The sequence below is a fragment of the Phyllostomus hastatus genome, unplaced genomic scaffold (assembly GCF_019186645.2).
Source record: "Phyllostomus hastatus isolate PE091 unplaced genomic scaffold, TTU_PhHast_1.1 phas_contig_17, whole genome shotgun sequence".
Taxonomy (NCBI): Eukaryota; Metazoa; Chordata; class Mammalia; order Chiroptera; family Phyllostomidae; genus Phyllostomus; species Phyllostomus hastatus.
In genome coordinates, this window is record NW_025333664.1 from 11,143,191 (window position 1) to 11,156,964 (window position 13,774).

The window sequence follows — 13,774 nt, forward strand, 5'->3', positions numbered from 1 at the left end:
GTAGGGGTCGCATTCAGGTGTTCCCGGCCCAGGGAAAGATAAAGAACAGAAGATGATGGAAACAGAGAGGGGAGAAAAAAAGACCAGCACGTGAAAACATCAGGACAAAAATTCAGAGCTAGAGACCAAAATACTGGCAAAGAGAGAGAAAAAGTACAGCAAAAAAATTTAAATGAACCATCAGTTTTTAAAAAGCCAGAGAGACTCAGAGGGGGAGTGAGATGAAGAATAAGAGAACAAAGGAAATGTTGAAACGGAGCACAGTGAGGCAGAGCAGAACATGGATAGGGCGCATGTGGTGGACAGAGCTCTTCAGCTAGAGGATCATTTCAGGTGGTCCAGACGAACTCCCGGATGAAGCCCTGACCGAGAACTTGGTCCCTGTTCGCCGGGGCTCCCTTGCCTGGGATGCCCAGTGCAAGGGCCTGACTGAGTGCTGGCCGTAAGAAAAGGAGAGGCGATCACCCGCCAGGTGGCCAGGGTCCCTTCCTCTCTGAACCATTCCAACAGGTGACTTTAGTTCAAGCCCGTTCGGTCCCCCTGACACTCTCCTAATACTGTGCTGTGTTCAGAAACTCCTGCCCCACAACCCTCCCTCCTTCCCTCCTCCTTGGAGGGAGTGAGCCCTGCATTGCGGTCTGAGGACTCTCCTCTCACCTCCCATTGACCCCTCCAATAGGCGTTTCCCCCAATCAACTCTTCATTGTCTACTCCGATCTTGACATCCGCTTTTCAAAGGCCCCAGATGCACCTGCTCGCCCTTCGTTTTTCTTTGCCTTGTTCAGGCAATGAAGGGAAAGAAAGTGGGCAGGCAGAAGAAGGTCAGGAAAAGAAAAAACCACTTGTTCTTTCTAATAGCGATTACTATCAAATGAAGATGGTAAGTAGACTCCATTGAAAACACTAAAAAAGTGAGGTCTCCATCTTATTCAAATGAGAATATTTATCATAGACCTAAAATTTTTATCACTTACAACTATGTAAATTATGCTGGAAATATCGTATGTCAACTTGAAACATTCTAGGGACTATGCTGTTTTTTTAAAAAAATATTGTTTAAGATACATGAATCCCCAAAATTGATTTTTTGTAGATTGTGCTTCACACCCTGAAATCCCTGTGTGGACCCTACTCAAGACAGACTCACATAGCAGGAAGTGGGAAAATACAAGGCTAAGTAACACTTCAATATTATTGGCTAGATTAGGGGTTAACACCACCCCCCCCCCCCCGCCCAGATTAAGAGTCAAGGTAGTTAAGGTGGGCAACGGATAGATCTTTCTTTTCCTGATTTATACTGGCCCAAATTTTAGACCCTAAGTGTAGCCCAGAACTGAGGCACTGTTCTCCTCCATTTCCAGCCAAAGCCCCAAATCCAGTCCTAGGTCACACTGCTCCAACAGGCGGAAAGGCCACCAGCAGCAGCGTCAGAGAAAATGGAGCAAAAAGCCTCGCTCCTCCACCTCAGAATAATGTGTGCACCTTTCATGGGATCCACACCCAGAGAACAGGACTCAAAATGCCCCAGGGCCCCAGGTCAGATTTTGGAATCTGACCAACAGAGGATCCGAGTGTGAGAACACGCTGGAAGAAAGAAACACACCAGAAAAACAGAAGTGCAGGAACTGATTGAAACTACATGGGAAACGGTGCCCTCATCCTTTATTATTATTTTTTAAACAAACCCTAAATGAAATGATCTTCCCGAGAGGCTAAAGACAGGAATGGGGGGGGGGGAGCGGAGAGAGAGAGAGAGAGAGTGCACACGCGAGCAAGATCCAGCAGCCACAGATATTCAAGGACAGTCGTTGTAAATATGTAACACTTTATTTCTTTGTGTTGTTGTCATACGAATAAGCACTGAACTCGGACAAAAGGAAGCCTTGGGGGTGAGCAGAACGTGGGAGAATTGGAGACCAGTTATCCGGGTCTGAGCCTGGGTCACCAGTGTCTTCTCTGGCCTGGTTAAGAAGGGGTTTCTACCTGAGAAGGGAAGACAGAACCGGAGCTATAAAATGGTGCAAACCGTGCAGGGGACCTGGACCGGGTCCCAGGACAGCTGGGGCCTGACTCCTGCTGGGTACTCTCCTCCCAGGAGCCCTGAGAATCGGGGCCTGGGCATCAGCAGTTCTAGGTAAGCCATCCTAAGGAGTGACACAATCTTATAATCCTTCACTTCACAATTTAAATGGGAAGAGGAAAGTGATTCATTATTACAAGCAGAAAGGACAATTGAAAACAGCCATGATAAAAACTCAGTAACAGCTGAGGCGTTTCAAGATCACCTCCCCCAAATGTCCCCATCCTTCCCAGGAGAACAGGAACGCCCATTACATGAAAATGAACTGTGTGTTTTCTGAGCCAAGAGGTCTCTCTACGCCCTTCAGGCAGATTTCAGGGCAGATCCCAATTGAAAAGCTCTGATCGCGAGAGTTCCCAAGGGCACTGGCAGTTCTCAGCCCCCTCTGGGGCACCTGGTTCTCCGGGGACGTTTCTGGGGCAAAGTCAGGAAGGGGAAGGGGAGGCCTCTTACTTCAAACCACGGGTCCATACACTGGTTACGGCAGTTGTAGAAACAGCACTTCTTGGACTTCTTGCAACCTTTGTCGCGATGGCACAGAGGTAACATCATGAAAGGGCAGGAAAGTGTGAACTCTGGGCAGTATCCAGGTTTGTTCACGGCTGAGGAACGAGGCCACGGGGTGAGTTGGGGGCAGCCGTGCATCATGGCTGGGCAGCCGTGCCAGCGGGTACCCAGGACTCCTGGGAGGAAACGTTCCCCACCCCAACCAACCACACACCACACACGGGACCGCCTTGCCCTACACTCACCTTTCGTCCTCCCAGGCTGTGCCACGTGGAGGCGGAGGAGGAGGAGGACGAAGGTCATGGTGAGTGCAGAGAGGCTGCTCCGCTTCATCTTGCAGATCCGTGTGGGTGAACGTTGAGGCTCAATCTGTTTATATCTGCTATGCAGGGGCCCGCCGGCAGGGGGAGCTGTAGATCCCACCGCCCGAGGTCAGGAGCGACTTGATTTGACCTTTCCTATCAGCTGTTTCTTTCACCGCCCGCAGAGGCTCTGTAATAACCTCTGGGCATAACTCCGAGAGCCCACGGGCGCTTCTTCTTTGCCAAGCAGCGTCCTGGCTGGCCCTTCATAATTCTTGCTCTATGCAGTGGAGTTCGAGGCAATGGGAGGCCATTGTCCTTCCCAGGGCCGGCCGGCCGGCCTTCCTTCCTTCCTTCCTTCCTTCCTTCCAATTAAAGTATAGTTGACATATATTATTTTGTTAGTGTCAGGTGTATAGCAGTGATTTGATATTTATATACCTTATGAAGGGATCCCCACAATAAATCTAGCAACCATCCATCACCACACAAAGTTAATTGCAATATTGTATTCCCTGTGCTGTGCATTGCGTCCCTGTGACTGACTTCCTTTCTAACTGGAAGTACCCCTTATTCCCCTTCACCCTTTTCACCCCTTCCCCCACCCTCTGGTAACCATTAATTTGTCCTCCATCTCTACGAGTCTGTGTCTGTTTTGTTTTCTTTAGATTTCACATACCAGTGAAATTACATGGTATTTTCTCTCTCTATTTGACTGACTTCATTTAGCATAGTACTCTGTGGTCCATTCATGTTGTCGCAGATAACAAGATTTTGATCTTTTTCACAGCTGAATAATGTTCCGTGGTGTGTATGCAGTACCACATCTTTGCCCATTCACCTGTCCCCAGACCCCTAGGTCGCATCTATATCTTGACTGCTGTAAATAATGCTGCGGTGAACATAGGGACACATACATCTCCTTGAATTTTGTTTTCTTTGGATAAATACTCAGAAGTAGCATTGCTAAATCATGTGGCAATTCTTTTAAATTTTTTTGAGGAAACTCCCTACCATTTTCCATAGTGGCTGCACCAATTTACAATCCCACCAACAGTGCCCAAGGGTTCCCTTTTCCCTACATCCTCGCCAACCCTTGTCGCTTGTTGACTTTCTGATAACAGCCATTCTGACCGGTGTGAGGTTTCTGTCCTTTCTTTCTGGTGCAATCTCATAGCTACCTCACTGTGTTTTTTTACCGTGCATTTCCCTGCTGTCGTCTAGCTGTGGCTTGGCCAGCCCTCTGTGCATTTCAGTCAAAAGTTAGGGGGAAAAAATCCTTCCCAATTTGTTTAACAGGCCAATAACTCAAAGTGTCTGCACGTCTAATCTCAAGACGTTTATTTTCAGCTCCACAACCCACTTGTGACCTCCTGTTTTCAAAGAACTTTGGTATTGCAACTTTGATACCAAAACATGACAAGAATATTACATGCAAGGGAAACTTTATGCTAATCTTGCTAGAAAAATAAGGCAAAAATCCAGAACAAAATATTAGCCAATGAATTTTGCCATACATAAAAATGGTGACTCATCATGAACAAGTGAAGTGTTATTTCAACCAGGTATAGTTGGTTTAACATTCAAAAGCAGGTCAATGGAATATTCCCTATTTACAGTTACAGGGGAAAAATCATATGATCAGTAGTAAAATATGTGAAAAGTCACTTAATCAATTAATAATCAATTATCTATTAATGATAGAAGAATATAATGGTACAGGATTAGAAGTTCACTTTACTTTGATAGCAGGTTTCTAAAAAAGTCCCCTACCACAGAGGGAAGGACTTTCAGAAAGCCTCTAGAACAGGCTGACAGTGACCAGAGGGGAGAGGGGAGGGAATTTCAGGGGAATTTCCGGGGAGAATGGGAAGCGTTTACAGGAACAAATATAAAGGACACATGTACAAAAACTAGGGGGGGTGGAAATGGGAGGGAGGTAGGGGGAGGAGTGGGTGGGCTGGGATGGGAGTAAAGGACAGAGAACTGTACTTGAACAATGACTAAAGTAAAGTTAGGGGGAAAAAAAAGAAAGCCTCTAGAACACTAATACATATTGTCAAGGATCAATCTTCTCAGAACTCTAGAATTTAACCAAAGGCTCACAACAGTCCCTGGAGGGTCCACTCAAGAAAAACAGGTGAACCTCAGCAAGAAGAGGGCGCTGACCTCTCCCACTCCTATCCCTACCTTCCCAGCTGTGCGGCAGCCTCGCGGGCAGCCGGCCTGCGCTGCAGCTGGTGGGGAGCAGCTGTGAGGACCAGCGGCCCAGCCACCTCTGCAGGGGAGAACAGAGTTGACGCTTCTCCGAAGCCCCGTCTCCAGAAAACTGTCACTCTGTGGCCTGTCTGGGAGCTTCATAAAGAGTTCCATTCTCAGGGCGTGTGTTTGTTTCACCTAACTCAGAGCTTACTTTGGGGGGTCAATTCCATCCTTGGGCCAATTTTTTGACATCATAGCTGCTTCAGACAGTGAGGCCCACTGGCGCTGATAAGAAACTGGCCAAAGAAACAGAGAAGGAAAAAGTGGGGAGTGAAATGTCTGGGAGGTTTTGAAATTTCCTTTCTTGCTCCTGGGGGTTCAGAAGGCTGCACGTGTGTGGGGTTGCGCCCGTGCCCGGGGCTGTGTAGAGGCCCCAGGCACTGTGAAATGAGCGGCCTGGCCTCCTAACACCCATCTTGCGTGAGGAAGAATCGAGATTCTAAGCAAAGGTCTCTGCCCGGTGAGGAGTCAGTTGGCAAGAGAAGAGCTGAAAGATCACTGACAAGACACCAAAAGAATGCAGAACACTTGGCCTTCTGTGGAGTGTCCGTTTATAGCTGAATTGTTCCTGTCTTCTCCCCAAATTTGCATTAGCTTTGACTCTCTGCTTTGGTTGGAGTCATTCTATGATCCTGAAATTCCTGCTGCAAACTTGATTTCTGGTTCAGGTAAAACGAATAGATCAGCGAGTCCTTTTTTATTTTTTTAAGGCTGAGTCCTCCTGACTTAGTCAACATCCTACAGAAGAGAAAAAAACACATTGGGACAGGTAGTTCCCTGCCTCAGGTGTGCCCTTGACTCCTAGCATGCACTTGAACGGCACCCTACACTTTGGTTTCCCCATCTGCAGGATGAAGGTGTTTGTCTGGATTCTGCCAAAGGGGACTTTCAAGTCCAAATCCAGTGGAAGACGGTGGCACAGGGCCTCGGGGACAAGCCGAGAAGTGTGCATTGTTTGCATGACCCCTGTCACGTCGGATGCCTGGGGGCGGACACACGTGGCTGGCTAGAACAGAGTCTCCTGGATGAGGAGATTCTGCACACGGAGGGCCTCAGAAGAGGCCAAAGAATGTCCAGCGATGCTCAGTGACCCTGGCTGCTCAGCCTTCCGGGTGCACGCAGAACTGAGCCTGCAGATAGGACCTCAGAGTTACAGCTCGAGGAAACTCCTCTGCGGGAGAACGCTCTGTCTCTGGCGGAGCCTGCGAGCAGCCGGGCTGTTCCCGATCAGCCGTGAACTTGAGGACTGCAGGGCTCATCCGGGGCACCTCAGCAAGCGTCTCTGGGTCGTTTCCTGAATCTCTGCAGCCCCAGAGCGTCTTATCTTCCCCATCATTCTTGCTCTCTCCCTTCCCCTTCACGCAGAGTTGAAAAATGCCTTTTATGAGGCGGTAGGTGGTTTGGTGCGTAGCAGCCAAGAGGCCTTGGAAGCCTGACTAGTTCCAATCTCCTTCCTTTTTAGAGCTGGTTAAACTCTAGGCCAGAAGCTGGGCTTGAACACAAAGTGCGGGGCGAGTGCGTCGCAGCCGCCCCGGTGCTCACGGTGGGCATGAGAATGGTTTGGACAACTGTCACTGCTTGGCTGCTGTGCAGGAAAACACCGTCCCTATCATTAGAGCGTTTCCACCGGTCAGTCTTGGGAGTGGGAGGCTGAGCCCATGTTCCCCACCGAAGCTGGAAGGCCCACATGCCTGCTTTCCCTGCAGCCACCCCACGTGCATGTGCACTGGTTCAAAGGACACACGCAAAGGCTCTGTCATGGATGTGAGGACTAGTGACGGTAAGTGGCAGACACGGAGGAAGGACACAGTTAGAATGTACTCCGGCAGCCAAGGGCTGCAGCGTCTCACTCTAGGGAGAGGAGTGGAAAGTGATGTCCACAGCTGTGGCACTGCTGGTGCCGCACAGGGTGTGACACCGCCTGCCCAGAGGCAGCGGTGGCGAGCTCTGCTGTGATACGGCAGTTAAAGGTTAGGGGACAGGTATTACGGATGCACGGGTGCCTCTGGGAAAACACCGAGCTGCAGAAAGGGACAACGTGGGGCACAGAAGCTGAGCGTGTGACCTGTGGTTAAAATAAGGGCCCACAGAGACTCTCCTCTCCTGTCGCTCCTCGGGTCTGCCCGCCCCCAACTTTATGCCTCCAGATTACACTATTCAACGTCCCTACTAAAGGATGGAGGACTTGGTGTGTGTTGTCTCCTCACTCACACCTTAAAATAGAATGTGGGAGAGGATATTGCTTAACCCAAAGGAGTTACGTGTTGTTAATCGAGGCATCTCATGCACAAACAAGCAAAATACCCAGATGTCCATTTCCTGGTGATACGGAGACTGTAGTTCTTGGTGTGATTGTGGGATTCCTGATACGAAGCCCGAGGACTGTGCCTCTTGCTCCCACCCCGAGCTCTCCGTCCTTCCCCCACAACCCCCCGGACCAGCTCCCCTCAAGCCGCTCGCCCCACCCTCCCTGGAGAGCAGGAGTCCCAGCCCCACACCCACCTCCAGGAGCTACCAGGAGCACAGAAGTCACAGGAACCAAACGAATGGTGCAGGAAACAGTCTTTTATTAGAAAGTCAGTGCGAGAAGCAGCCCCAGGCCTGGGCGTGCTCAGCGAGAGGGAGAATGAGCAGTGTGGGAAAGGGGTGTGCTACAGGGACCGGGGAGGCCAGCCCGGGGGGCTTGGCGGGTGCGGCGAGGACAGGCTCCACCTGGTAGGAGAGAGGACAACCAGGGAGGTGACTCAGCAGGTCGGAGCACTCAGAGGCTTGGATGTGAGGTCCACACATCATGCCTCTCAGGACCCCAGCTACAGCCTCCAAGACCCCTCAGCCTCCCCCTCACCGACCAGTACCCTCCCTCCCACCCACCGAGGACCATCCCGCACCACCCGGCCTTCTCCGCGCCCTCGGGAGTTACCCCTTCCTGCACTGGGTTCTCACGTCAGTGGGGAGTCATGCACGCCTTCCCGCACGAGCCCTCGCAGCACTTCTTGGGTCCGGAGCACTCGGAGTCCCGCAGGCAGGCGTTCGGGGGGTTCAACATGGCGCATCTGATCAGGGTCTTGGGGCAGGTGCCCCGCTTGATGCCCACCTGGTGTGGCCCGCGGGTCTTGACCGGACCCTTCCCTTTGGCTGGGTGTTGACCTCCAAATGGACCTTGTCCTTTGACCAGAACATGGCCCTTGTCTGCTTCTTGACCTTTATAAGGAACTGCCAAAAGAAGAAATGTATTCACGCTTAGACCCCGTGTCCCTGCTTCAAATATCTCATCCCTATCCAGCCGCTGTTCACTCCAGTGCCCCCAAACGGTGACCTGAGATGGGGAGGGTCACCAAGGCTGACCCAGGTCTGTGGTCTTGGAAGGCGACTCCCTGAGCTTTGCAGGGAGGGCCTACAAGTCCAAGGTTGCCTCCAGTGTCCTTCTCTTGGCCACCCCTCCATCCCAAGTCCAGCTGCTCTCTCAGGAGGAGATGCCAGACTGGGGTGACTCCCAGCTGAGAAAGACACCTTGTCACTTCCAAGGACACCGGTGAAGGGGAGAAGAGCCCTGAGACAAATGGCCCGAGATTTGAGTTCCACCTGGCCCTGGAGATGGCCTCGGTGATTTCTCCCTCCTCTCTGGGTCCCGGAGCCCTCCTTGGTAATATGGCGGTCTTCAAATTACACGGCTTCTAAGGCCCCGTTGGTTCTTAACCTCCTCTTAGAGGACTGACGACTCTCAGGTGCTTTTACGGGGCAGTCAGGCAGGCGACAGACCCCACACCCAGGGCCCTGCGCTTCCTCACTGCATTCTGCGTATCGCAGACACCACAGCACCTGAGGCCATGGCCACACTTCTTCCACAAACAGTCCTCAGTCCTGGGGTGACAAGCTCCTGGGGTCCTGGGCAACTGCCCGCTTTTTCTGGATATGATGGAAGTAACCACAGGCTGACCTGTAGGCCTGGACCCCCTGGGGCTGCAGAAACGCTCCCCGCCAGGACCCAGGTTGCCCCTGACAGCCTCTCCTCGACCCACCCTGGCCCCGGTGGGGCACCTGTCCACTCACCCCCGACGACAGCTGCGTGCACTGCCAGCGCCCCGAGGACGACCAAAACCACCAGCACCAGGAGACTGCTAGACCTCATGTTGTCAGGAGGGTGTGTGGCTGAGAGCAGAGGCCAGGCCTGTTTTATGTTGCCGCAGCCTGGCCCGGTGCCAAGGGCGGGTCTGTGGTTTTACAAGGAGCAGGGCCTACAATTTTGTGGTTCTGCCAGGAACTCTCCACCCCCATCCTGGGAGGGAACCTGGGGCTTTCCCTGAAGATTATTGTTCACAGAGAGAAACGGCAATTGCCGAGTCACCTCCCCTCTGATGGTGCCGAGAGCTGTCCTACTTTCCCACGGGGCTGCGGGGCTGCGGGCCCCCTGGATGCCATCACGGCCACGTTCTTTATATTTAGAAAGAATATGAAGCCCAGAGGAAATCCAGCCCAAGGTCATCCAGCAAGTCAGTGGTCCGCTGTTCTGATCTCAGAACCGGGGTGGTGTTCCCCCATTACTCCTGACCCCACAAGCCCCTCCCCCACCGTGAGCTGCTCTCACAGTTTGCCCCTCCCAGCACCGAGCTGGGCTCCCCTTCCACTCTCCCCTGGCCTGAAGAAAACTCTCGAAGGCAAATTCGCCTTAAAAGTGTCATGGCTAATCACTGCACGGTGCCATTTCACAGTTCGTGTCTGAGAGGGAGCAGAAAAGGAACAGGGCGGATGGAAGTCTGGTTCTGGATGGAAGGGGGCGAAGCCCGAGGAATCACAGCAAGAAGGAGATCACTCGGAAAAGTAACAGGAAGGAATAGAAATTATCCGTGTGGTGGGCATTCTCCTTCTTAGAAGAGCCCCCCATTTCTTCTGAAGGACTCTTGGCTTTTTGTAGTGTCAACCGAAGAGTTTAATGGGGACTGCTCGTCAATCACGAAAGCAGGGGTGCGTGCGCATGCGTGTGTGCCTGGCGCCGGTGGGTCGACTGACATCCTTCATTTGGATGGACATTAAGGGGCAGAGGGAAGGCCCTTCTTTTGGTGAACATGCTACAGATGAGCCTGGGAATCCCAGAAGCTATGGTTCCGGTCTGGGAGGAGTTCAGCTGTGTGAGAGAAAAAAAATGAACCTAGTAGCAAATGCACTGACAGAAGCAGAGGGAAAAGTGGCGGGAGAGGATTCGGCAGGCACCAGCCCACCGTTCACTGCCTGTTCCCCTAAGAGCAGCTTTCCCACGCCCTTCCCACAGTTGGGTTATGACCCAGTGACCTAGCTTTCCGCCTAAGCGAGTCTGACTTGGTATTTTGTCATAGCTACCGACGTTGGGAGGGATAGAAATTAATGCCCAGGAGTTGGGTGTTACCGGGGACAGAACCTGAAATGTGGAAGTGACGGAGTGGGGTTCGGATGAGACGGAGAAGAAAGCAAACTAATTACCGGGTAGGAGGCCAGCGGGCTAATCCCCCCCAATCCTTCGGCTCTGTGGACACAGACAGCGTGTCCACCGATGCCCGCACATTAAGGGTCAGAATAAACAAAGATCAGAATGTTGGAGTCTGTTGGTGACTGAAATTTAAAAGGCAGCTTATTGCAGAATAAACCACACAAACAAAAAGTGTGTAGAACAAACTGCATTCTTTTTTTTTTCTTTCTTTCTTTTTAAATATTTTATTTCTCTTGAGAAAGAGGAAAGGAGAAAGGGAGAGAAACAACAATTAGCTGCCTATCACAACCCAGGTTGTGCTCTCGCAAACTGTGGAACTGGCCTGCAACTCAGGCATGTGCCCTGACTGGGAATCGAACCGGGGACCTTTAGGTTCACAGGCTGGCGCTCAATCCACTGTGCCACACCAGCCAGGGCACAAACTGCACTCTTGAAAGACTAGCATTAGATTCAGCAGTCTGCACTGGCCACCAGGTACAGGAGAAGAATGCTTCCTGAATGTGAACCCCACCGTCCTACCCTCTTGCCCCATGACCCCAACTGCCTCCTTCCTTCCCCTTCCCGACGGTAACCACTTTCCTGGGGTTCCTGTTAATTAGCCCATTCGAGTAGCTTGCCCATTTGTAATGGGGTGTCTATCTTTTTTTCTCATTGGTTTGAGGAGAAAAGAAATTCTCATGCGTTACTAGTGAGAATCTATATTGGTGCAACCTACTTGAAAATGGATTGGGCATCTGCAATTAAAACTGAACATGTTCAAACTCTATGACCCAACAATTACACTCCTCAGCATACACTTGAGATAAATGTCTTCACATGTTCACCAGGAGACATGCACAAGAATGTTCACGAAGGTGCTCTTTCTAGTAACAAAATACTGTAAACCGTCCATATCAGCAACAAGAAATAATGGCCATGCAGATTGTGGCATATTAATACAATGGAATATCTTATAAGTATAAAAAGAATGTGGCTATTTGATATTTATAAATGTAATGTAATTTATAAATATAAATATAAATACTGCAACAAAGTGACTCCAATTAAAATAATGTGGGAAGAAAAGTGCAAGTCCCCAAAGAAAATATTTAGGATTACATGCTGTCATAAGGCTCAAAACTAAGGAAGGCTAAGTAATAAATTGCCTAGGCACACTTATATATGTAGTAAAAGCCAAAAAAGGGTAAATAAAAATGAGGAAACTGTCCACCATGACAGATGCACACAAAGAATATTATATTTCATACATTAACAACACCAGCCAATACATAAAATTTTAATGATTTTTAAAATCGTATAAAAATTATGAGGGGCTTATAAATGAATTTAATAAATTCTGGTCAGAACCACTACAGAGAGAACTCTACGGCTTCGGTAAGAGACATTTTTAGCACTCCCAATGAGAAAGATACACATGCTAATGCACTGGAAAACTCGGTGTGGTAAAGAGGCCAGCTCCCTTCAAACTGGCTTTTAGATTCAATGCCATTCCAACGAACCCCCCAGAAAGGCTTTTGTAAAAGGGAGCCAAAAAGGTTTTGGCAGCATGATTCTAAAATACATACTAAAAAATGCAAAAGGCCAGATAGCCAAGACACTCTTATATAAGAATAATTTAATAGGACTTTAATGCGGCAGCCGCCAAGTTTATTTTAAAGCAGTAGTAATTAAGATAAAGTGGTATTAGAACAATGATAGGTACATATGCAAATGCAACAGGACAGAGGGCCTCAAAAGAGAGGCTTCCATGTGGTGAGGGTATGTTTTTAACATGGTCGTTCTATGTACACATAGCTACAGTTATACCACGAGGGCTGCATGTCTTAACAGCAACATAGTTTCCTGAGTGGCTGATGGGACCAAGGTAAGGAGGGAGAAGCAAAAAAAAAAAAAAAAAAAGAGGAAATAGATAAATATTACTTCATTTAAAAATGCAATTGTCTGATGTGATCCTATTCCATTTATAAGTATCTTAGAAAAAGAACAAATATCGCTAGTTCTCTGCTTACTGACTTCTGGAAATGCCCATGCAACCTCACCAGCAGAGAGAAGCAAGTTGGAGAGTAATAGCTGTGTTTTGGGGATGTTTCAGTACAAGCACAAAACTCCCACGTATGCCTGTGTTTACGTACAGAAAAGAGCAAAGGTATCAAGGAGTCCACACTACGCTGGTCACGGATGAGAATTTCCAACCGGGAAACCTGTGCAAGCAGTTACCACCACCGCGCGGCCAGCCTGTCACAGGATGCCCAGCAGGTGCTGCAGGTCCAGAAAAGCCTGCAAGGAAAATAGCCTGAGGCTGAAGCTGGCCGAAGAGGCTTGGGCTGAACTTGCACAGTGCCACCTGCAGAGGGAGAAGGAGTTCAACGCCAAGGGAGCTGAGGCTCTGGGATCCCCATGGCAGCTGCAACAGTGAAGAGAAGGACAGACGGGAGAAGGTGACCGTCCTCCAGACCTACTTCCCGCCATACAGGGATGACGTCCGGGCTAACCTCTTGGCCGCCGTCGGTGACATCCGGCCAGAAACCGATGAAAACCACCGCCTAAATGGACGGGGGAGCAGAAAGAAGCGCCTGTTCCGTGGGTTGACATTCGAGATGCTTCCCGAGAGTGGGAAGCTTTTGCAAAGCTGGAGTTACATTCTTATGAAAAGGCATTAAGTTATTTCTGTCTGTTCCATAGCAGGTCCTTTTACTTTTGGAGAATAGCAAATCTCGTTTCCTTGTGCAAACTTAGAGCTTATCCGAAGATTTCATCTTTTCACCTCATCTTTCTTAGAAATTTAATGGGTATACATTGTTTTCCGAGCCTTTTAGCTCAAGATATGTACACTGACCTTTTTTTCTTAGATGAAGTAAAAAAATCCTCACCATTTTTAAAGAAAGAGATTTAAAAAATATTTTCCCCCTTTGGCTTTCTTGAAGGTCAGGGTCTTCATCTATGAGAAAGCAGTAGTTACCCGTAACCTGTGTAAAGCCACAGCCAGCCTTGAAACAGCCCTCTCTGGCTAAGGGTTAGACGATAAATATAATTGCTTGGGCTGCTTTCAGTATCTCTTAACCAAAGTTACCAGATGACAGAGTTCAAGAACTTTTTACATGTAATTACTGTGTGTACCGACTGATAGTCATTTAAAAGTAAAGACTCCTTAAAAAAAAGAAA

At 49.5% G+C, this 13,774-nt stretch overlaps 2 protein-coding genes across 2 annotated transcripts; both read right to left on the minus strand.

The window, feature by feature from the left end:
- Window positions 1-1,854: 1,854 nt before the first annotated feature.
- Window positions 1,855-2,920, minus strand: LOC123814722 (WAP four-disulfide core domain protein 15A-like). Its single transcript, XM_045832632.1, has 3 exons — window positions 2,833-2,920; window positions 2,534-2,682; window positions 1,855-1,983 (listed from the first exon to the last, which is right to left on the minus strand). Exons 1-3 carry the CDS (start codon window positions 2,918-2,920, stop codon window positions 1,966-1,968), a joined length of 255 nt encoding a protein of 84 aa, XP_045688588.1. The 3' UTR covers window positions 1,855-1,965.
- Window positions 2,921-7,696: 4,776 nt separating this feature from the next.
- PI3 (peptidase inhibitor 3) lies at window positions 7,697-9,328 on the minus strand. The gene is made up of 3 exons (XM_045833383.1): window positions 9,202-9,328; window positions 8,095-8,364; window positions 7,697-7,863 (listed from the first exon to the last, which is right to left on the minus strand). Exons 1-2 carry the CDS (start codon window positions 9,278-9,280, stop codon window positions 8,096-8,098), a joined length of 348 nt encoding a protein of 115 aa, XP_045689339.1. The 5' UTR covers window positions 9,281-9,328; the 3' UTR covers window positions 7,697-7,863; window position 8,095.
- Window positions 9,329-13,774: the final 4,446 nt, after the last annotated feature.

Coding starts and splice junctions, on each gene's coding strand:
- LOC123814722 (XM_045832632.1), bottom strand. CDS start 2,920: ATGAAGCGGAGCAGCCTCTCTGCACTCACCATGACCTTCGTCCTCCTC. Junction 2,683..2,832: donor ACAGCCTGGGAGGACGAAAG/GTGAGTGTAGGG, acceptor CTCGTTCCTCAG/CCGTGAACAAACCTGGATAC.
- PI3 (XM_045833383.1), bottom strand. CDS start 9,280: ATGAGGTCTAGCAGTCTCCTGGTGCTGGTGGTTTTGGTCGTCCTCGGG. Junction 8,365..9,201: donor GCACGCAGCTGTCGTCGGGG/GTGAGTGGACAG, acceptor TTCTTTTGGCAG/TTCCTTATAAAGGTCAAGAA.